General features: G+C 36.5%; 1 protein-coding gene across 1 annotated transcript in view; it reads left to right on the top strand.

The window, feature by feature from the left end:
* The window catches only part of LOC129005321 (mucin-2-like), a 169,337-nt gene that overhangs the window by 120,327 nt on the left and 24,513 nt on the right, over positions 1–24,497 (top strand). The window contains exon 2 of the mRNA XM_054434178.1: positions 2,152–2,429. Coding sequence (XP_054290153.1) covers positions 2,152–2,429 — 278 coding nt within the window. The remainder of the gene's footprint in view (positions 1–2,151; positions 2,430–24,497) is intronic.

Raw genomic sequence — 24,497 nt, 5'->3', positions numbered from 1 at the left:
ACTATGTATGGTCGCCATTTCATAGAACAGTATAACAGTATAACTGTCAGTTATCATTCATTATTTTACTATTTTGTTTTAACAATGTTTAACTATTTTCCACAAGTAATAGAATAATAGGTAAATACTCTAATTTCTCTATAAAAGCTTTCTACATATGTTTACAATATTTGTATTTTATGGTGATCTATTGGTACATGGGAAAACACGCATACACGGTGCCATGGTACATTGTACATTATCACCAATGTGAGTTAGTTGTGCAGGTACGGGACTTCTCTTCCTGTGGAAGCATCACTTCCGTTCCCATTGTTTCGCACGTTTCCGCATCCTCTCAATTAAATAATTACTGTACAGTCGGCATGTCCGTATGGAGGACACATTTGAATTATTGTGTCAAATCAAAGCCATACCGCTCGAGAGGTTTAGCAATGTCGAATTACCATCGACAGAGTGACGAGTATGTTACGGTACGGTCAAGTGTGACGCGTGCTGTGTGCGTGACGTCATGCGATGTAACGTAACGTAACTCTCGTAACGCTCGGCCTCTACACGACCGACGGACGAGTATGTTACGGTCAAGTGTGACGCGTGCTGTGTGCGTGACGTCATGTGATGTAACGTAACGTAACTCTCGTCGCTCGACCTCTACACGACCGACGGACGAGTTAATGAGCGGTCAGACTACGCGGAGAAGTGGCAATTATCTTGACTCGCGAGCATTGCAAAGTAAACCGGGAGGCCATTGTCTCAAACCACAGCATATTTCTGTTTTGGAGGTCAGGTCAAACCAATGGGGACTGAAGGATAGGACGTTAATTTGCACGAATCATCCATCCTGGTGGTAAAACAAATCGATTCGTTCAAACCTACAAATCCGAAGGACCTAGATGACGTTTGTTGTTGTGTTATCAACAAAATAATAAAAGGTCGATGTTAGATAGTAACGAAACCAAAGTTTGGACAGTTTCCATACACAAATTACTATTATAGTGTTGGAAAACATATAACGTTCATGTTATTGTTAAACAGACGTTACCAGCAAACTAACACGTACAACCTTCTCCCGTTAGCTTGTAAACAACCCTCACAATGGGTTAGCGGTGGGAGTAACTATGGCATGTTATGGGTAAAATCACAAAAAAGTGCAATAGTTTTTGAGCTGTAATTTTTACAGCCGGGGGGGGGGTTATACCATTTGGTTTACAGTTGAAAGTACCATAACATAATGCATTTTAACGATCATCGCTTGAGCCGTTTTTTATAAAATCCTATATATACTAACTTATTTTTAAATGTTATAGGAAAATTGACATTGAATATAAAAAAGTCTGGATTTACCATGGAATAGTACCGTACACACATACATAAGTTCGAAAACCACTTGTTTGGGTACAGGGGGGGGGGCGAAAGGTGGGCCACCCCATATACAACGTATATGGGTAGAAAGTAAGAATGAAAATTAAACAAAACTTCAGATACCTTGATGTGAATATTATTCATGACAGTTTTGAGGACTCTTCAGTGTTGAGTGACAATAGACAATGCGGCACGTCGCCCACTCACGCTGTCCTTGCATTGCCCACGCCTCACACACGTAACTGGACAAAGCCTACCGTTATGTGTCGAGTGCTTGTGCCACGTCAGTGTGATAGGCTACTCATTTGTTTATATTGTTTCCTTGCTTAGTGGTCGAATTATGTTACCTATACATGATGGAGTACGGGATATCATGCCAACCCACACCTGATTAAGATATTCGATATCGAATTATTGTGTGTACTATACGGCACTCATTTGAATTAAAAACATGTTATATATGAACATAAATGATACAGTTCATATATTATACTTAGACTTATTAATACAGTCGTTTCAATATGCACACCAATATTTCTGATGTTATATTTCTGCGCCAAATTCCACATGTCTTGCTCAATAAAGCAATATATCTCTCAATGCTGCATTTTCCTTCTTGTGCTAGCAGGTACTTTTACTATTTCCCTTCCCATACGTGTTTACTAAAGACTAGACACCCATTAGAAGATAATATAGACACACACGAGGACTTCTCTAGTACATAGGATATCCATGCCAACTAACCCTGTATAGAGTTATAATAGTCTGACATCTCTCTCTGTTATGTTGCAGCTGAGAGTGACTTGTCGGAGTTCTCTGCGAGGACGGACCACTGGGGCGCAGTCCAGCCTCTAGCCAGGAGCCTGTTCACGGCCGACACACGGCCGTCGCCGGTCCGACGCCTGTACGACGCCGCAGCGCCGACCCCCGTCACCGTGATGCGAGCTCTGGACCGTTACCGTCGCGACGGCGCGCGCTGCTCCAAGTACTTCAGCGTCACTCCCGTCCTGGGCCAACACCGCAAGAAACGACCTGCCGACTGCCTGGACATCGACATCGAGACCCGACTGGTATGTCTAGCCTCTGGTTGTCAACTGTCTATGGGGGTTTGAATTTGAAAAAGTGTATTTGGGCCTGAAACTCTCCAACTTTGGGGGTGGTTGGAAAATGTGTAGCTGACAACAAAAGAGATTTCTATTAATATGTTTACTCGGCTTCAACTTTCAAGTATAGTGGCTTCCACTGTGAAGTATACTGCCGAATCTTGGTCTTTGAGATCTTTCCACACGCTCACATTGTGCGCAGATAAATGTGTGATTGAACAACTCTGAGCACAGCGCACATGTGTATTGTGTGCAACGACACAAGGTGGAGCGTGTGGGCTGGTGACATTACTGGACAACGGTTTGCATGCGTTGCAGCAACTATTCCACTGAATTGTAGCTTGAACGAAGGATGGAGCGAAAAGTTTGGCCAGTATTTTCACCAGTTCAACGTCGCGGCCATATCCTACGGACTAAGATTCGATAAAAGAGAATTTTTGTCCTTTCATTGTACACTTGGTTTGAGTTCACCAGAAATACCCCTAAAAAGTTTCAAGAGTGCATCTATCGTAGCCTGTACAATGTTCGTGATTTGCATTGTCACTCATCCTGCACTCATATTTGGGCTGAAATAAGCACACAGGGCGGCCCCATCTTAAATTGATTTAATTGATTTGATTTGAATTGAAGAGGGTATTTTGTGCTGGGTTATGGTGTCTTCTCTGTTATACTTCTTTTAAAATTTACCTTAACGTGAGGTTTCATTTAGTGCGGGTTTACATGTTTACATTTCAAATTTTAAGGGTTGACCTAAGATATATTTTTATTCGTTCCACATTTAACTTATTGAGACAATACCTCTTACTTTTGTGTCAGTTACAGTGAATTTACGAACAGTTTGAACTACAAATTCTGTTGGGTCTAGTATGTCCTAGTACACATAATTCAGTATTTGATAATGTTCACACGTCACTGCAGAATGTAGAAATATTTTATGATTCATCCAACGTAAGACAGCCTCACTGGTGGTCAGTGTCTGACAAGCATTACCATTAGTCCACGAGAACAAAGCCTAATGGGGCTGCAAGCCGCTCGCTGATTGGCCCAGGCGATGCAAAAACCCACGTGATTGGCAGTTCCATTACCATCGCCCTGGAGGACCTCGGCCACGCTGCGTTGAGCTGTTGCAAACAAGTTAAATCATTGAGTTGTAATATGGATCACAGTTTAATTTTGGTATTAACTGATTATTGAATGTTCAAGAGTCAAGTCTTGCAATCAGTTGGAGTTAACCAGATTACAGTCAGTTATAAAGTGCAGTGATTGCCGGACGATTCTGGAAACCGGAAACAATCTCATTCTCGTTTACATTTCAGAGCGTGTTTGAAAATCGATCATCGAGTTTGTGTTTACGATTCGAATTGATTGAACAACGAATTTTTTCAATGTTTAAATAATTTTTAAAGGATTCAGTTAACAACTTCGTCGGAACGAATATGATAACATACCGACGAAACTCTTATAAAATGTACTTGTTTTTTTAGAAGGGAAATTTTGCAAAATTCGTCACGTCTTTATAATATAATCTTTATAAAATTCGTCTTTATAATATCATTGTGTGTCTTTATATATTCAGTTTACCGTGTTAAAAATCCATTGATAATTACATGACATTCTACCTTCTCTAATACGACGCCTTCATTACGGAGGATTAATGCAAGGATCAATTAATATACATAAGAACGATTACACCTACAAACTAGTGATTGCACAGGTGAACAACAAATGCGATGTTTATTCCCAGTCTGAGAAATCGCTACACTAAAGACTAGATGAGGTCTAAAGACTAAAGACTAAGGACTAAAGAGGTTACGTCGGTCTTGCCGGCCAATTAATAGTAAATAAACCATCTGGTTGCTGTATATCAGCTGACTAAACGATCAGCTGCCAACTCTGCTTCCGACCAGGTGTTCAACTAGACTACGTTCTGGTGTGAAATATTATCTACTGCACATTCCCTTTCTGAATTATTAATTCGTTATACTTAATTTCATTTGTTGCCTTCAACTGATGTTTGAATCCCTCACACTTAATCTCAACTCTGTTTGCAATTTCCTGGTGACAGTCCACGTTTTCTGGATGGACAGCTTATACCACACAGCAATCGTTTTAAGATGAGACTTTTTCGCTAGCAAGTCAGTATCCATTTAGATATTCAGTCTCAAAGCTAGGCTGATCTGAACCCTGTAAATCATCTGCTTGCCTTCTGTAAAGTGTCCGACTGCCAATTTCTGCAGATCAGCTGTAACTCAGCTTCTGGCCAGGTGTTTAACGACAAAGTGTTACGAAGTAGCCGTGAAATTTGTCCGTCACGCAAAACCCGATAGCATTTTTTACACTCTCTCCGCGATGCCGGTTAGCGACTGCTTTCACTGTTTAGCCGCTACCTGTTTTTAATATCTTTGCTAGTGGATGTCTCAACAATCTATTGTTATTCAAATGTATCCACTCGTAATGTTTTTCCGTTATTATTTTTATGATACGCAGTAGGAAGATATAATTACGTTTGTCTAAGCAGTACAAGATTGAGGTTAGGGTTAGGGATTCAGGAAATTATTGACCAGAGATCGACAAAAATTAAAATCCAAACACTTGTTCCATTGTAACCATTGTAAAACCAATACCACCTTTTAGCCCGTCATTGTTCACTTAAAGGTGAATACAGTTACAGTGTTTGACAATTTAGTTAGTGTTAAGAGCTAAACGAATGCAATCTAACAAATACCGCCAAACAGATACAAATGCATTCACTTATCCTTTGATGGAACGTTTACCGGCTAGCGCTAGCACTAACAGGCACTGGTGGACTGGTTCACAATGCAGCCAGCGCTGCCAGACACCGATTCACAGCGCTCCCTCCCTTTCATATGCAGATCGTCTGTTGATTGATAGAACGTCTTGGCTTTTGTGATCAATCTGGCATTTGAAAGGCTATTCGTGGTGTACGCTTTGTCTCCTGGACCTGCCTTGGGAATCTTCAAATAATTGCTTAAGCCTACAACAACCAACAGTATTTATACTGTAATACTGTACTCTCTTGCAGTAGTATAAATTATTTGTATTAATGTATCTTGCAATATAAAACGTAGGAAGTTTTCATTACTGTTTTCGTAGCTGTTGTTACTGTTTTATCTATGAGTAAAACTCTACATAATGCTAATTTAACGTAACTTTGAAAACTATTAACCTAGTTTCTATTTAGAAGGTACATCAGTCTATTACAATTCTTCATTCCTTAACACTGTACCAACCCTGACATTCGTCCATGTATCATGCTTCCAAGGATTTTTTTACCTGCTGCGGGTTCACGGTAAGAATAATCAAAGATTTGCCAAAGTATCAAATACTGTAGTCACCTTTGTTATTTTTTGCTGATATCCAGCTTAGCTTGTAGACTTGCTCAGCTAAAGGTTAAAGCAAACGACAAATCATGCATTGCATTCGCGTTTGTTGATGTGTGTAGGTGAGATGAGTGAGGTGATGTCTGTATTGACTTCAGAGACCAAGTCAATAGTTCTTATGTGGGTAAATGCACGCCGGCCTCCCAATGTATCATTCGCAACTACCCTATCTTTGCTTTGAGCTTGTAAATAATTCCTCTAGATAATTTTCCTCAGTCGAGTTTCAGGATCATTTAAGAAAATCGATGGCGTCGGTATAGTTAAAAAAAAAATACTCAACGAATGCAACTACAATTTGCTTCAGTTAATTTTTGTTTTCAATTTGAAGACGTTATTTACTTTATATTTTCCCGATGTTTAATGTTTTTAGGTAGCTAAAAGTCACATTTAAAATACACATTGCCAAGTATAAAAAATGTCTCCCAAAGTGAATATTCAAATAAAGTGGGATTAAACAATAAAGTGACAAATCCAGCGGACTATCGTCTGTTAATCCTCGGACACACCGCGGTTGATATTCGACAATACACGTGGCGTGGTGTATTGTGTATTGTGGTGTTACAATGACACCGACTTAGTGTTATGTGTTTCATTTTAACATTACTGTATCCCCCATCATGTAGTGGACTGTGGTGTCGGTTGATTTTGCCCCTCGGGACTTGTTTGCGTATATGGACTCTGCACTTCTCTCTTTATTGTCTCATTCCTACCATAGATACAAGGATTAAATAACCGCAGATGATTATTTTATAACATTGTAAATTCACCCGGTTATCTTATAGGCCTAGGCTATGAAGTAATGTCAAACATAAATACAACCCTTGTTATTTTCATCGTTGAAATGACGATCCTGAGAATCGTCAGTTAGATTTTACAAGATTAAATAGACGATATTTAAAATTTAATAATCGCATGGGGTTCGTTTCGTGCTAGGCTTATCCCCTTGACTGTGATACAACCTATATAAACATGAACTGCTAATTAACCACATTCCCAGTTATTTATTAGTTACTTGAGTAACTAATGCATTAAATTATTAAAAGAAAATTCGTGGTTTGTAATTTTTATCTAGAATTTGTCATTCTATCAGGTTCTATCTCAACGACTACTAACGTCAATACAGTATGTTCTTTGCGTTGTGGCTATCATTTCGTCGTGCGTGTATGCGTATAATTGATTATAAGCTATAACCTCTGTGTAGAAGCGGAGAGTCGCTATTTTGTCCTATATAGTCTTTATTCAACAAAGTCGTCTTCTCATATCTTTCAAAATTGGCATTATAAACGTTTTCAAAAGTAAGTGTGTATGCATCCTCTTTGCTACATGGAGAAACCACAGATCCGTCCTTTGACGTTTTTTAGTTTCTACCGGAGTTTCTACCGATAGGGATGGGCCCTAGCTACCGATACTGTATGTGTTCGGGGCGCCCTGTATGTGTTCGCGTGTGTGAGGTAGAAGGCCCTCACTGCGCCAGCACTTAAATCTACCCCCTAAAATCAGAACTGTACTGCGCCAGAGCGGTGTTTTCTTTGTAATAATAGTCCTGAGAGAAACTGTCGTAATAATGAGTCTGAGAGTTCATTCAGTGTGATACCGTATACCTAAATTCAGTGTGTTAATCAAATCAAACTTATTTATCCACTTATTTATAAACACTCTGTGACTTATACAATCATAATACCTACTGTATTTTGTGCTAAAACAAATTACTACAATACTCAATCTATTTTATGAAATAAAAACTTGAGTAACAATGCTGATCCAAATATTAATATCTGCTTCTGGTTGTTGGTATAATAAAATATAATTGAATAAAATTTAACGTAACTTTGACGTAACTATATTTCTATAAGTATATCCGTCCAATACTATCAAAGTTTTCCCCATTCACTCAAAATTTTCTTCATGATTACAAACTAAACACTTTAATTCAAATCTTTATATATAATACGTAAAGGCGATTTCTACGAAACACTACTCCTCCATTAATAATGGACGGATTTTTTTAACATGGGGGAGTCTAAATATTTAATTGGAAACTTTGTCCCCACTAATTTGAGAGAACGGCTTGGCGTAGAAACTTGGTAGAGGTATCCAAAGAAAGGTCTTGGTCTGTAGATGAGTTATCAAAAGAAAAACTAAGCAAAATCCCTCAGGACTCTGCCCCAGAAGCCTTAAAAGATCCTTCTACAGAGTTGATTACATTTTGGCCATGTGAATAATACTTTTTAATGAAACAGCTGTTCATTTTTAAATTGTATTTCAAACAACACACATTTATTGGGAGTTAATGCATTCTACCAAATAAGTATTTGCAATGTTATTTTCCGATTTAAAAATTGATTTTCTTCTTTATCATGTCATGTTTTGCAATATAACGTTCCATTACGAAAACAGTGGGAAATACTTTTATGACAGCAATTCTTAAATTATTTCTTATTGAACTATCTTATATCTATTGTACGGGCTGGTGTCTGCCTTTTTCACAACTTTTTCCTACATTTTATCATATTATTCTACACATATCAAATATTTATGTAGAAATATTTGCTCTTATCGTGTCTAATAAAATCCAAACATAGAAACCTTGCCTAAAATGGTACCCATCTCGACAAATTATTTGCACCTGCCTATATAACGGACTTTGGCGTACTAGGTTGGTAACATGAATGTAAAATATGGTACAAAGAGAAAATGCTATTTAAGCAGCACCTGTCATGACAGAAAGGTCATATTCATTTTAAATTAGATTACATAATCCTTTATAAGATACGTTGATTAACAATATGTAAACGTCAATATATACGTAACAGCCAATTTACAGTATTTTTACTTTTTGTAAATGTCCCATTGCTATGCCATTTGCATTATTTGTTGCCAATAAAGCCGCAAGACCATATGAACTAGGAGGCCCTTAACAGTTCAAGAATAAAAGCCAACTTCACTTCAAGTATTCCACTACACCTAACATTCCGTAGAGAGATTATATTGACAACTTTATGTTATTGATAAGGCTGAGACAACTGACTTCCCCTATGTCAAGAAATTCCACCTTAAACAGTAACCCCACAATCAATTTCTAAAAACTATGCTATAGTGTGATTGCTGACGGAAAGCGGCTGGCTGAAGGGTCGACCCTACTCACACACACGCAGGCCTCACACACACAGACGCAAGGGATTAGGACGGACGTGGGACGGACCATTGTCCTGCCGTGCGAGTCATCGCTGGCTCACGGAAATTAAACTATAATTTTTTTTATTTTACGTTTGTTATAAAATCTGGTAACGCTTTTGACTTCAGCTCAAAATGCTTAGTAAAATGATACCAAACAATATATATTTTGCTTACAAAGTGTAAAAGCTACGAATATTTTAACACGTTTTTATTAGCTAGCTACTTGTCATAATCATTTCGTGTTTGGACTCATTTTTCATTGAATTAAACAACAAATTTACTAACACTAACCATTTTATTGTATATCTAAAATCAAATGAATTGCAATTTTGGGTTATCATACAACAGATCTTTAGTGAATAGGGGATCGGGGCTTTCAGGCAATTAGGACGGTGGTGAGTGTGCGTGCGTGAGTCGGGTCCCTCACAGGTAGCGCTGAGCTCCAGCCGCACTCCGGTAAAAATCAGACTATAGAGGGTTATTCATTGGCACAGAAGTACGATATGAACTGACGCGACGTGACCAAGGAAAAATCAAACTTGCACTGTAACGGATGGACCTCCCTTTGACGTTAGAACGCGTCTTCTCAACAAACAGATATTTTTTCTCAAATAAAATCATAGATTAATATTTATCACACTGATGAAATCGCGGAAGTTTTTAAGTATAAAAGATCAAACAATACGATTTTAATACTACCTATCTAAAGGTTCTTCCAAAAGAAGAGATACCAGTTAACATACTAATAATAACTCCGATGACGTACGGTATGGGAAATATTTTATTCATTGAATGATCAACCATTTGGCAACCAACGCAATTAATATCATTATTGTTTTTACACTTATTACTCTTTAAACAATGCTAAATGCTCAAAATATGTATAATTTCACTCAATTTATCGCAGTTAGATGAATTAGCGTAAGCCGTGAAAGTAACCGTCGATTTCGACGGGTTTCACCTAGTAAATAAATAAAACGCTAACAACACGAAACTCAACAACTAAAAACACATTGAAACAAAATAACAACTACAACTCCTCACGTTGACAACTAACGAACAACTGAAATTATTTCAGGAGGGGGATCAAATACGTAAATGTAAAAATATGTGACCAATAATAAGTGGGGAAAACAAAGTAGAAAATATGAATTCCAAATAACGAAAGCTGTGATGTTTGTTTACATTCGGAATAACAATGGTGCGTAAGGGTGTGTGGTTTGTTTACATCCCAAATTCCAATGGGTAGATTAACCAGAAGGCGCCCCCTCGCCTACCTGGACTAGTGCTGGCGCAGTAAGGGCGTTTGCTAGAGAGAGATTATTTAGTCCTGGCGCAGTAAGGGTCTACCCTATGTGTTCACGTGTCAACAGCATCATCTCCCATGTGTTCTGTTCTGTGGTGGTGAGATGCAGCTCCTCTGTTCCCAGAAGGTGGTCAAGGTCACTCGCTGGTCGTCGCTCCTAAGACCTCACCACTCGCCCATTGTCTGGACATACAGTCAGAGGTGGCTGCTTTCTAAACGCAACTGGATGACTTTCAATCTCTTGCAGAGTTACGCTGAAACATTTATTCAATATTTCACCTTAGTTCAGCTTCAACAGACTCGGCAGTTGCGTTTCAACTTCACAAATCCCCCATTTAGTCCAGTCAATGAATGCTCAAAAGGGGGGTGTAGAGGACATGGAGAGGGGGAAATTATTTCTGCGGGAATGTGTTCGGGGTAGTTAGATGATAAAAATACCAAAAGTCCCCGCCCCTGGTCCTGCTGCTTCAGCGGGGGGAGGGGGGGAAAGACCCCATTTTTTTGTTTTTTACTTCTACACTGAAATCCGTGCATCGTACGGAAAAAATGTAAATTATAAAAAGAAAGTTGATGAAATTCTCTACAAGAATGGTCATATTCATTTTTGTCAAATAAGTTTATATAATCCATTAGCCTGTTGTTGTTTCACATTAATCAGGATAGAAAACAGGTTTTTGAATACTAACCTATATAATATAATATATCAATCGTATATATTGTGTTAAAACAGTCTATATAAATTTAAATAAGTTATATATATTTGTCATGGAAACAAGTAATTTTGGCCTAATTATTACACTAAAAATTTAAAAAAATCAATTACCGAAACCAAGACTTAATACTATTGTTCATGGTCTCTCCATAATCCAATTCTTGTTCATTAGACTCAATATCTGCTATCGATGTGAGAGTGCAGTGTATAGTACATTCGTCATCATCCTCATTTATCAGAATTGGCATTCTATTTCAACGGTCCCCTTAGCAGTTCTGGCATAACGGCCAACGAGGAACATTTAATGGACATTTCATTGCATGTACATCTTTCATTGCTACAATCTTCAGTATATTTGCAAAAAACAAGCCCAACATTTCTTGTGGGTTGGGTGGTTCACTTCTGTCCCAAAAACTGGTGTCATCTGGAACTGAAAACCACCATCTAGGACATCTCCATCATTCAATTCTTGTTGATTAGACTCAATAGGTATTGGCTATCGAAGTGAGAATTCGGTGTAGGCCTGTATATTCTTCATTAACTGTTCCTGGTTACTATGATTTCGGTGTCTCTGTTCAAATGAATATCTACTGACCAGTGGCGGTCCCTTGGGGGGGGGGGGGGGAGTGGGAGGTATATATCCTCTCCGAAATATTTTATTAGCTATCATAAATACTATTAGCTTGAAGATATTCAAATGCAGATCTAGAGCTGAAATGCATATACAAATATGTTATTGTGCTTTAAATTCCACATTTTCTCCGGGGGGGGGGGGTTAACAACCGGAGGCCCCCCCCTGGAAATTAAATCCTGGGACCGCCACTGCTACTGACTTTTTAAATCTGTAGCGTCTTTCTTGGTCTGCCATCGTCGTGCTGTTTTCTGAATTGCTATATCCGTCAAAAACAACAATGCTTTACCTTGCAAGGTAATGTCTCCACGTACCTCACGTATCCATCACATATCGCAGACACTGAAGATCCCCTTTGCTATATAACCTTATGCGTGAGAAATACCCCATCGATAACCAAATAAAAAGTCGTTAAAACTGTTGTTGGTTGGTTCCAAAGAACTTGAACAGTGCAGGCATTTTTGGTCTTTACTCATACCACTCATTAAATAAAGGGAAATGGAGCAAGTTCAAATCGTTAACAATCCTTTAAATTTTGATAACTTTTTTAACTTATACAAATCCTTTGAAACAGAATTAAAGGTTTTGCTGCAACGTTTTAATTATTGATATCGATGGTTGAACTCACAGAGGACAAAGGTAGAGCCATATTTTCTTGTGACAGCTTGTTGTCTGCAAATGATTACAATTTGATTAATTACTCGCAGACTACGTAATACAGCATCGTAACACTTAAGGGATTCATCTCCTACAACCCCAGATGTTATTGACATGATGTCTTGAGTTTCAGGGAAGAGTGGGTGATTTTCAAACATTGCTGTCAGTTTAGAAATATATGACATTTCATCATTTGTATCATTTAATCTAGGACAACTCTGTTTGGAAAACCAACTACCCTCAGAAATGTGGGATTGGGAGCGCAAAAAAGGTAATCTATTCCCAGTTTTAACCAATGAACCACCTAACCCACAAGAAATGTTGGGCTTGTTTTTTGCAAATATACTGAAGATTGTAGCAATGAAAGATGTACATGCAATGAAATGTCCATTAAATGTTCCTCGTTGGCCGTTATGCCAGAACTGCTAAGGGGACCGTTGAAATAGAATGCCAATTCTGATAAATGGGGATGATGACGAATGTATACACTGCACTCTCACATCGATAGCAGATATTGAGTCTAATGAACAATAATTGGATTATGGAGAGACCATGAACAATAGTATTAAGTCTTGGTTTCGGTAATTGATATAAATAAACCTGGCCAAATATAGCTACAAACATAATCTTTTTAATGTTTAGTGTAATAATTATTTATATAGACTATTTTTAACACAATATATACGATTGATATATTATATTATATAGGTTAGTATTCAAAAACCTGTTTTCTATCCTGATTAATGTGAAACAACAACAGGCTAATGGATTATATAAACTTATTTGACAAAAATGAATATGACCATTCTTGTAGGGAATTTCATCATCTTTCTTTTTATAATTTACATTTTTTCCGTACGATGCACGGTTTTCAGTGTAGAAGTAAAAAACTAAAAAATGGGGTCTTTCCCCCCCTCCCCCCGCTGAAGCAGCAGGACCAGGGGCGGGGACTTTTGGTATTTTTATCTTCTAACTACCCCGAACACATTCCCGCAGAAAAAAAATTTCCCCCTCTCCATGTCCTCTACAACCCCTTTATTGACTGGACTAACTTAAATAAATCTATCTACTATGCTATATAACATAAATTAATTCTGCGCTTGTTAGTAAAACACTCAAGAATTTAAACTTTCGCGTACAAAATCTTTAGGAATGCTGATTGCTTGGTAAGGAGTAACAAGTTTAAGTTTACAAACCTTCGGATGGATAATGTCGGCTTCTTTTCCTAAACTGACGCAGGCAATATAATCAAGAACGTTTTCAAGTGCCCTCAATAAGGTGTTTGAAGGCTATTCATCTTTTTTGCGGTTCTCATCCCCTTTTAACTTCCCTCTACGTATTCCCACGCCCTCTACTCTGCCCCCCTTGGTCTGCCCTCCGGTTTCCAACTCTTTAGTCACAGCAATGGATTCGGAACTATAACAACAATTTAGTCGATAGTAGTTGGGTTTAGTAGGTAATCGTTGCGTAGTTCACCTTTAAAAAGTGAATTCTGTTGATTTATATTTATTACCTAACACTATCAAAATATTACGATTTTTATTCGGGTTTAAATTATTGTAACCGTAGAACAAGATAGTGTGACGGCATACTTTCTCCTTTTTAAAGGATAGGACAGTTACTTATGTCAATGTCGAATGCGTCCATTAGTAAGGGGTATACACTACGACAATACACAGGGCTTTGTCAACAACACCTGAGCTCATGGCTTACACAGTTACACATGGTATAGGTAATACGACAATACACAGGGCTTTGTCAACAACACCTGAGCTCATGGCTTACACAGTTACACATGGTATAGGTAATACGACAATACACAGGGCTTTGTCAACAACACCTGAGCTCATGGCTTACACAGTTACACATGGTATAGGTAATACGACAATACACAGGGCTTTGTCAACAACACCTGAGCTCATGGCTTACACAGTTACACATGGTATAGGTAATACGACAATACACAGGGCTTTGTCAACAACACCTGAGCTCATGGCTTACACAGTTACACATGGTATAGGTAATACGACAATACACAGGGCTTTGTCAACAACACCTGAGCTCATGGCTTACACAGTTACACATGGTATAGGTAATACGACAATACACAGGGCTTTGTCAACAACACCTGAGCTCATGGCTTACACAGTTACACATGGTATAGGTAATACGACAATACACAGGGCTTTGTCAACAACACCTGAGCTCATGGCTTACACAGTTACACATGGTATAGGTAATACGACAATACACAGGGCTTTGTCAACAACACCTGAGCTCATGGCTTACACAGTTACACATGGTATAGGTAATACGACAATACACAGGGCTTTGTCAACAACACCTGAGCTCATGGCTTACACAGTTACACATGGTATAGGTAATACGACAATACACAGGGCTTTGTCAACAACACCTGAGCTCATGGCTTACACAGTTACACATGGTATAGGTAATACGACAATATACAGGGCTTTGTCAACAACACCTGAGCTCATGGCTTACACAGTTACACATGGTATAGGTAATACGACAATACACAGGGCTTTGTCAACAACACCTGAGCTTATGGCTTACACAGTTACACATGGTAGAGCGTGTTGAGGAACCATTAGAGGATGCAAGCATGGCCATTCATTTAACGCCTATTTCCTACCTCCAATTATATCTTCTACCCACTCAATCAATCTGCTGTTGCCAACGATCTAACGTCTATTGAAGATGTTTTTACGACACTGTTAACTTGAGAGTAGGCGATGTGTATTCAAGTGGACTTTCCGGTTGTTAGTTGAGAATATTTTTGGAGGTGATGCTACATTTAAGATGGAGGAAGGACATTGTCATGTACTCTTGTCATGAATAGTTAGATAATTTAGTAGTATATGTTTCTTTCTATAGTTACAAATACGATGCTTAGTCTGTAACATAGATAAAACAACCTCCCTTTAGTCTATGTCTGTAACCTATACCATTTCACGATGTGTTATAGGGTGTCTGTCTTACGTGTTAAGAAAACATATCAGACTAAACAACTTAAATTTTAAAGATAGCTCGACTTAAAAGGGCCATATACTTATTGTTAATATTTTTAACCAAAGGGTTTGTTCTAGTCCATTTAAAATTTGCAATTAGAATTTGGAAGCAAGTATCGATAAGTATTGGAAATAGTTATTTGTGTAACTAGTGGGCAAAGTGGCACTTTGCTGCACACGAGAGCAATGTTTACCCATCAACAATGTTGTTTGTGATCTCGAGTGCAAACAGTATTTTTCCTACAGTCACTATAAAGCATATAAATAATTAGTCTTTCAAACACTATACAACACGTTTTTAGGTTCAGCTGGCAACACAAATGGTGCCCTAGAGAAAGTAGTACCCGCGGTCCGTATCACTCCGCTATTTTTCCTTGGCAAGAAATGTGCTCCGCGTTTTGAGAATATAGTTCCGTATGTTTTTTTTTTTAATTTGAAGTGGTTTCCCTAAAAAATGCTTTAAAGGTATTTTCTTGTTTATTAAGTTCGTAGGAATGTTTTATAAACGTTTAAAAGAAAAGTCCAGAAAGTTAAGAAATACCGAAACTACGAAATGACAGGTTAAATCGTAGTTATAATAGTCAATCAGCTGCCCATAGTGTTATTATCTTGTTGCTAACCTATTTCCAAGCGTACACGGATTACGTGCATAATAGAACCACGCTGGTTCGTGTTGTTTCGTTGGAATCCTGATGTGCGGCAAAGTATAAACCGTACGACAAAGTATAAACCGTACGGCAAAGTATAAATATACAGCAATTAGCAGCTTTCTGTACTATAAACAGTACAAGGAAGCCAACTTTGTCGGGTGACTGTAGGAAATAGTTATTTGTGTAACTAGTGGTGAAAGTGGCACTTTGCTGCACACGAGAGCAATGTTTACGCACGAGCCGCAGGCGAGTGCGGAATGATCTCGAGTGCAGCAAAGGCCTTTTTCACTCGTGTTACACATTATATTTTTCCTACAGTCACTATAAAACATAAATAATTAGTCTTTCAAACACTATACAACACGTTTTTAGGTTCAGCTAGCAACACAATTACACAAATGGTGCCCTGGAGAAAGTAGTACCCGTGGTCCGTATCACTCCGCTATTTTTCCTCGGCAAGAAATGTGCTCCGTCTTTTGAGAATATAGTTCCGTATGTTTTTGTAATTTGAAGTGGTTTCAGCGCCTAAAAAAATGCTTTAAAGGTATTTTCTTGTTTATTAAGACCGTAGGAATGTTTTAAAAACGTTTAAAAGAAAAGTCCAGAAAGTTCATAAATACCAAAACTATAAACACGAAATGACAGGTTAAATCGTAGTTATAATAGTCAATCAGCTGTTCATAGTATTATTATCTTTAAGTGTTGCCAACCTATTTCCAAGCGTACACGGATTACGTGCATAATAAAACCACGCTGTTTTGTGTTGTTTGGTTGGAATCCTGATGTGCGGCAAAGTATAAACCGTACGGCAAAGTATAAATATGCAGCAATTAGCAGCTTTCTGTACTATAAACAGTACAGGGAAGCCAACTTTGTCGGGTGACTGTAGGAAAAATAATAATAATAATAATAATAATTTCTTTTGATTGTTTATGTTTATCAAATCGCCTGCAACTAGTGCGTCATTTCTCTCATGTGCAGCAAAGTGCCACTTCGCACACTAGTTACAAAAATAACTATTAATGATCACTTTGAAGTACTTGATCCAATGCAGTTAAATGAAGACATTGATTTTGTAAACCGTAAACGTCATAACATGGATAAGACACCATGGATAAGAGAAACAACGTGACGTTCCATTTAAAAAGTTCTGTATTTAGAGATGTAGCTAGATGCAAAATGAATGGTGATACTATATCTGTTTTTGTCCAGTGTAGCTATAAAGTGTACCAGTCTTCTATATTCTGTGATTGCTCTCCTTTCAAAAGCACAACTGGTATAAAGTCACAGTTCTTGTGATGCCAGTTTAAAGTCGATGTCTTGGGTTCGTTCTCAGATGTTTTTCTCAGAAATCAAGCCGTGCTGTGCGGATGACATCAATATGTTACAGTGTTTGGACGAGTTCCAGTAGCCTTCGACCCGTTGATTCTATGCTTATAAGGGCTGTAATGCTGTAATGTTGCTCTGTGTATGTATCCTTGTATTGGCCGCCTCGTGAGGAAGTGGTCGCGGTCTACAACCACTAGTCACCAGACTTGGCATATTGTGTGTTACTTTCATCTCACTTGAGGTTAAGAATCAGCAGCTGCGAAACCAGTTGTTACAGAAACCTCTCACTTTTTTAGAATTTCAAAATGTAATCTTTACTGTAAAACAGTTGCAAATGTGTAGATCAAATTACCATTTTGTTAACCTCTTGACAATATCCTCCTATAATAAAAAAATGGCTGTTTTGCTGCGGTATGACGAAAATTAAATTAAAAACTATAAAACAACCAAACATTTCTTGCATACATACAGTATCACAAAAATGAACGTAACATATTGCAATTATTCAAAGCCAACAATGTTTTACAGCTTAAGTACGAGAATGCGGTCAAGCCTATGAACATAAATTAGTTTCATTATTTAAAGATGTGTTGCAGTAAAACTCATTTTCGTATGCAACTCCTAATTATACAGTACTCTTTAAATGTGTTTGTCTTCTTTGCTTGAGTTTTTCTTCCTTATGAAGTATTTGTCGTTTTGGCAATGATTATATTAAACGACAATACAACTTTTTACTTCAACACTCATTATTGTCATGTAAATAGTTGATTAATACTTTGTAGTTCCTAAGTAGTTTCTACTTCCCACATTTCTACAATCGTTTGAGCATAAAGATTAAGATGCAACTTTACCCAGTCATTCAAATCTGTAGCTTTCTATTTCTTTCATTATTTCAATTGGTTCTGTTTAAATCCACAGGAAACCAATAACCACAGAGATTAGAGAACAAGAGTTTACGTTCCCTAGTTTGTGCGATGACATATGTGGTGTGTCGCAGGTCGCAGTCTTTCTGATGCGAGAAAACCGTACAATTGTTATTGAGATCATCAGGGAGGTTTCCATCGTTTACACGGCAAGACTTTTCCCATCAGACACTAACACGTTTGTAAGGAATAGTGGTCCAGACAAAATTTACCGATCTAATTTTCCACAGTCACCCTCGCAGGCCAGTTACGTAATACCGCGACCTCACGCCGCTACCTCGGCTTTGCTGTCTTGTTCAGTTGTGCTATTGTTAGGCAATACTCCATTGTTTTGGTGTGCCTCAGGGATCTCAACTCACTTTGGTTTTGTTTTCGTCTCGCTTCTAGGATTACATGGCTTGCTTCATTCAACCCCCGCCATTCACAGCCGTAACCGACTTACCCAGTACACTTCGGTAAACACTTGGATTTTATTACCAATCCATTCAAAAGTTGACAGAAAATTGGTCATTTTGACTTTCTCCCTCATACATATTATATGGAGAAAGTATTGTTTTCGTAAAAATTTTTTAGTTTGAGTTTTGAGTGGATATATCCGTTTTGGGTCCCCCTAAACGCAAAATAAGTCGTTTTCGAAGTGATGTCTATGTGTGTGTGTCCGTCTGTGGATGTTTACAGAGCTACAGACCACACCTGTTGTTCGATTTTGATGACATTTTGTATGTAGGTACTATACTCCATAGTATATCCAGGCGTTTCTTTTTTAATTTTTTTCTAAATTTTGATTTTTAATGGTAATTTTCCCATAAAAACCACAAAATTACGGAAAAATCGGATTTTCCAAAAAATGACCCGTACGATTTTGGAACATTTTTTGTATATTATAATCCTTTAAATTTTGAACAAAATGGTACAAATCCCATTTCCGTAAAAAAATATGGTTTAAAAGTTATTGTAACTTGTGTATTTTCTCATAAAATAAAAAGAATGGCTTTTAGGTAAAAAACTAGGTTTTGATTTAAATTAATGTGTTATGGTAGGGGCCTACTTATAATACTAAACAAAATAGTGCAAGGCCCCATTGCTGTAAAAATTACGGTTCAAAAGCTATTGCAACTTTTGTGATTTTTTCCTTATAAAATATCATAGTTTCTCCCACCGCTTATCCATCATAAAGGTTGTTGACAAGTTTGTGGGAGAAAGTATGTTTCAGATTGCTGATACCGTTTATTACTTCTTTGTTATCAAAAATAATTAGACTATGCTTGCAGGCTTTTTAGCGGAAGTCACTTGAAGTTGAAGTTGTGAAATTCATTTAATTGTACAAGAAGGAATAAATACCCCCGCCGCAGCAAACCTGCCGACTAAGCGAATTTCCATTTGTCTGAATTGATTTTCAGTTAAATATATTTTAATAACATTAGGTTTAACAAGTACCTAGGTTTGCTGCTACAAGGAAACTAATAAAGTGTGTTTTTGAGGAAAATATTGATAGCTTAGTACAAATTAAATAAATTTGCCAAGTTTGATCAAAATTTATCCATAAACAAGCAAACTACAACATTTGACAATATTCTCCATAAAAATAACATGGGAATTTTAAATTTACAATTTTTTAAATTTTCTCCGTTACTAATAATCGAACAAAATACTTTTGTATACTAAATTATTTGTTTTTTGAAGCTCTTTAAAAAGGTCTAAAGAGAAATCGGGAAATTTTGTATTTTGAGGGTCAAAAGTGAGAAAAACCAATTTTTACCCCGTAAAACCCCCCGTAAAGCCCCGTTCCCATGGTCCGATCGTGCTGGTTCGCGAACTCATTCAAGTTTATCCCGCTTTACACCTTTAAACCAAATTTCATCAAAATCGGACAAAAATTACTCAAGTTATCGCGTTCACGGACGTATATATATATATATATATATATATATATATATATATATATATATATAAGTCTATATATATATATATATATAAGTCTATATATATATACATATATAAAAATTTGAACGAATGGTGTTTTTGGCCTCTGGGGACATCAAAATGAAAAAGTAAATCGGTCCCGGGTCTAGGTCTTACCGTGCCACCTACGGTAATAGCTACTTCCCTATAGGGAAATTCGCTAAAATTAGAAAATACGTTTTAGCGTCTAAATAGAACATCATTGTCTTTTAGTTAAATGTCTATAGTAGTGGCGAACCCAGAAAGAGCCATCACTTTAGGCACGTTTTCCCCATAAGAATAACATGGTGAGATTTTTTTTACCACTTTTTTAAAAATCCAGCTCTCGGCCTATACAAGCCTATATAAATGTTCAATACCATTGTATAACACTATTAAAATTTCAAATCCACATCCATTCTCATATATATTCTCAAAATCATCAACTTGATAGTGCGAGGTTTGTACGCAAACTCGGGCATGATCCCCCATATAAAATGCATGCTACCCATATAAAATAATGTTAAATTTTTTTCTTACTTTTTGATTTTTTTATGTTGTAATATTGTTTATAATCAAAAGTTGACACCCACTACGTTTGCCAGAATTTCAACCGTTTTGCCGTATCTCAAACCGTTTTCGAGATATAAGCGTTTTTAGATAGTTTTACGGACTTAGACGATTTTTCATGGTAAATTTTATTTGTACCCATATAAAATAATGTTAAATTTTTTTCTTACTTTTTGATTTTTTTATGTTGTAATATTGTTTATAATCAAAAGTTGACACCCACTACGTTTGCCAGAATTTCAACCGTTTTGCCGTATCTCAAGCCGTTTTCGAGATATAAGCGTTTTTAGATAGTTTTACGGACTTAGACGATTTTTTATGGTAAATTTTATTTGTACCCATATAAAATAATGTTAAATTTTTTTCTTACTTTTTGATTTTTTTATGTTGTAATATTGTTTATAATCAAAAGTTGACACCCACTACGTTTGCCAGAATTTCAACCGTTTTGCCGTATCTCAAGCCGTTTTCGAGATATAAGCGTTTTTAGATAGTTTTACGGACTTAGACGATTTTTCATGGTAAATTTTATTTGTACCCATATAAAATAATGTTAAATTTTTTTCTTACTTTTTGATTTTTTTATGTTGTAATATTGTTTATAATCAAAAGTTGACACCCACTACGTTTGCCAGAATTTCAACCGTTTTGCCGTATCTCAAGCCGTTTTCGAGATATAAGCGTTTTTAGATAGTTTTACGGACTTAGACGATTTTTTATGGTAAATTTTATTTGTACCCATATAAAATAATGTTAAATTTTTTTCTTACTTTTTGATTTTTTTATGTTGTAATATTGTTTATAATCAAAAGTTGACACCCACTACGTTTGCCAGAATTTCAACCGTTTTGCCGTATCTCAAGCCGTTTTCGAGATATAAGCGTTTTTAGATAGTTTTACGGACTTAGACGATTTTTCATGGTAAATTTTATTTGTACCCATATAAAATAATGTTAAATTTTTTTCTTACTTTTTGATTTTTTTATGTTGTAATATTGTTTATAATCAAAAGTTGACACCCACTACGTTTGCCAGAATTTCAACCGTTTTGCCGTATCTCAAGCCGTTTTCGAGATATAAGCGTTTTTAGACAGTTTTACGGGCACTGTCACAAGGGCCAAGTGAAGCGGTCACGAGACTGGGGAATCCTCAGGTGGTGACGTCACCGGGGACGAGTCTATATATAGAAGTGGCATCCGGGTGATATTTCATTCTCGAGCGTGATGCCGACCTGTCAACACTGCTCCGCTTCGCTGTCCAAGAAGAGCAATTTGGTCCGCCACTACAAGCTAGTACATCAAATGAAGGTGAAACTGTGCAAGGTATGTGATTTAATCTGTGATGATAATGTGGTTCTAAAATCGCATATATTACAAAGTCATAAGAATTGTAATTTTTGTAAGAAAAATGTGGTTGGTCATTTTAAAAGACATGTCAATTCTTGCAATAATTGTCCATATACAATGATTGAATTTGTTGGTGAATCGATTAGAACTGAACTTAAAAATACTCTTCAGTCTTGTCCTCTACCAATAAAATGGACTTTAGTAAGGAGAATTAAATTTATAAAATATTCAATGGATCAAAGTGGACAATTAGTTAATGAAAAAGAATGTATTGCAGATTTTAGAAGCCTTACTACCTTAACTATTGAGAAAAGAGATTTAAAGCCTCAAATTGAAAATGCACTTTTAAAGATTGATGCTTCCATACACAAATACCAAGCCCAAGGCAGTGGATGGATATATGACCATACTAAGTATTGGAAGTTGCACGTTTACAAATATAAGCCCTTAACTCCAAAGTCATATATTCCCACACCAGAGAGTATTAAATCAAAACATGCAGTTTTAAATATAAAAAATGATGATAATAAATGTTTTCTTTGGTCGGTATTAGCAGCTTTATATCCAAGGAACTCTAATGAAAATGCTAATAGAGTCTCCAACTATGCACCCTACATAGGTCATCTGAATATGACAAACATAAAGTATCCTGTGAAAATATCTGATATAGATAAATTTGAAAGACAAAATAATATAAGCGTTAATGTATTTGGGGTTGAAGATGATAAATGTATATATCCATTAAGAACAATCAAACTAAATAGTAATACTCACATCGATTTATTATTATTACAAGAAGGTCGTAAATCACATTACTGTTTAATTCGTGATTTTAATAGGTTAATGTTGAGATCTACAAAAGATAACAATAAGAAGTATTTTTGTAAGTTGTGTTTGCAACATTTTTACACTAATGATATATTAGAACGTCACATAACATATTGTAAAAATTTTGATGCTCAACGAGTGGAAATGTCTAAACAAGATACATTACAATTTAAAAATTATAAATATCAACTTAAAGCCCCATTTGTGATTTATGCAGATTTTGAATGCTTTATAAACTCTAATAACCATACTCCATCTGGATTTGCATTTGTCTTAGTGAGAGATTCTAAGATTATTTCTGAAGAGTTATATAGTGGTGCAAATGTTATGGATGTATTTTTCAAAAGGTTATTTGAGACTTATGACTTCATTAAACGTCAAATGTCGATATATATTCCTCTTGTAATGACTCCTGAACAAGAGGCATCTTTCCAAAACTCAACGCATTGTCATATTTGTGAAAAACCCCTATATTTTGATAGGGTGCGAGATCATTGTCATTCATCTGGCCGATACCGTGGAGCTGCCCACAATGATTGTAATTTAAACTATAAAGTAACAAAGAAAATCCCAGTATTCTTCCATAACTTGAAAAATTACGATGGACATTTAATAATGCAACACTTGGGAAAATATGATTGTAAATTAAATTGCATAGCCAAAGATATGGAAAAGTACATTTCATTCTCTGTTGATGATTTAATATTTTTAGATTCCTATAACTTTCTGTCACTTCCATTATATAAATTGGCTTCCAATTTAAATACATTTAGATTCATAGACAATCCTCTACTACAGCGTAAAGGCGTATTTCCCTATGAATATATGACGGGACCAGATAAGTTTGCAGAGTCTCTACCCCCAATTGAAGCATTTTACAGTACTCTAACTAAAGAACATATCTCTCCCATTGAATATGAACATGCTAAAAATGTCTGGACCCATTTTAATATAAATAATTTACAAGAATATCATGATTTATATCTTAAAACAGATGTATTGCTACTGGCTGATGTCTTTGAGACTTTTAGAGACCTGTGTTTAAAGGATTATAAACTTGACCCCGTACATATGTATTCACTTCCTGGATTAACATGGGAGGCCTGTCTTAGAATGACTGGTATAAAATTACAATTATTTCAAGATATTGACATGCATTTGTTCATAGAAAGTGCAATCAGAGGAGGAGTCAGTATGATTTCTACACGTTATGCTAAAGCCAATAATAGATATATGGGTGAACACTATGATCCCAATCAAGAGAGTGTGTATTTAATATATTTAGATTGTAACTCGCTATACTCTACAGCAATGTGCGAGCCACTGCCTGTGGATGAATTCCGTTGGACTAATGAGATAGACTACAAATACAATCAAAATTATGAGTTTGGTTACATTTTAGAAGTTGATTTAAAATATGATAAAAGCTTACATGATTTACATAATGACTATCCATTGGCACCAGAGAAAATGAATGGGAAATTAATACCAAATTTAAATGACAAAACTAAATATATTTTACATTATAAAGC

The sequence above is a fragment of the Macrosteles quadrilineatus genome, unplaced genomic scaffold (genome assembly GCF_028750875.1).
Source record: "Macrosteles quadrilineatus isolate MER2022 unplaced genomic scaffold, UCM_ALF_1.0 Scaffold_19__1_contigs__length_3004403, whole genome shotgun sequence".
Lineage (NCBI taxonomy): Eukaryota > Metazoa > Arthropoda > Insecta > Hemiptera > Cicadellidae > Macrosteles > Macrosteles quadrilineatus.
The sequence above is the reverse complement of the archived record's forward strand: the minus strand, read 5'-3'. Positions and strand labels throughout refer to the sequence as shown.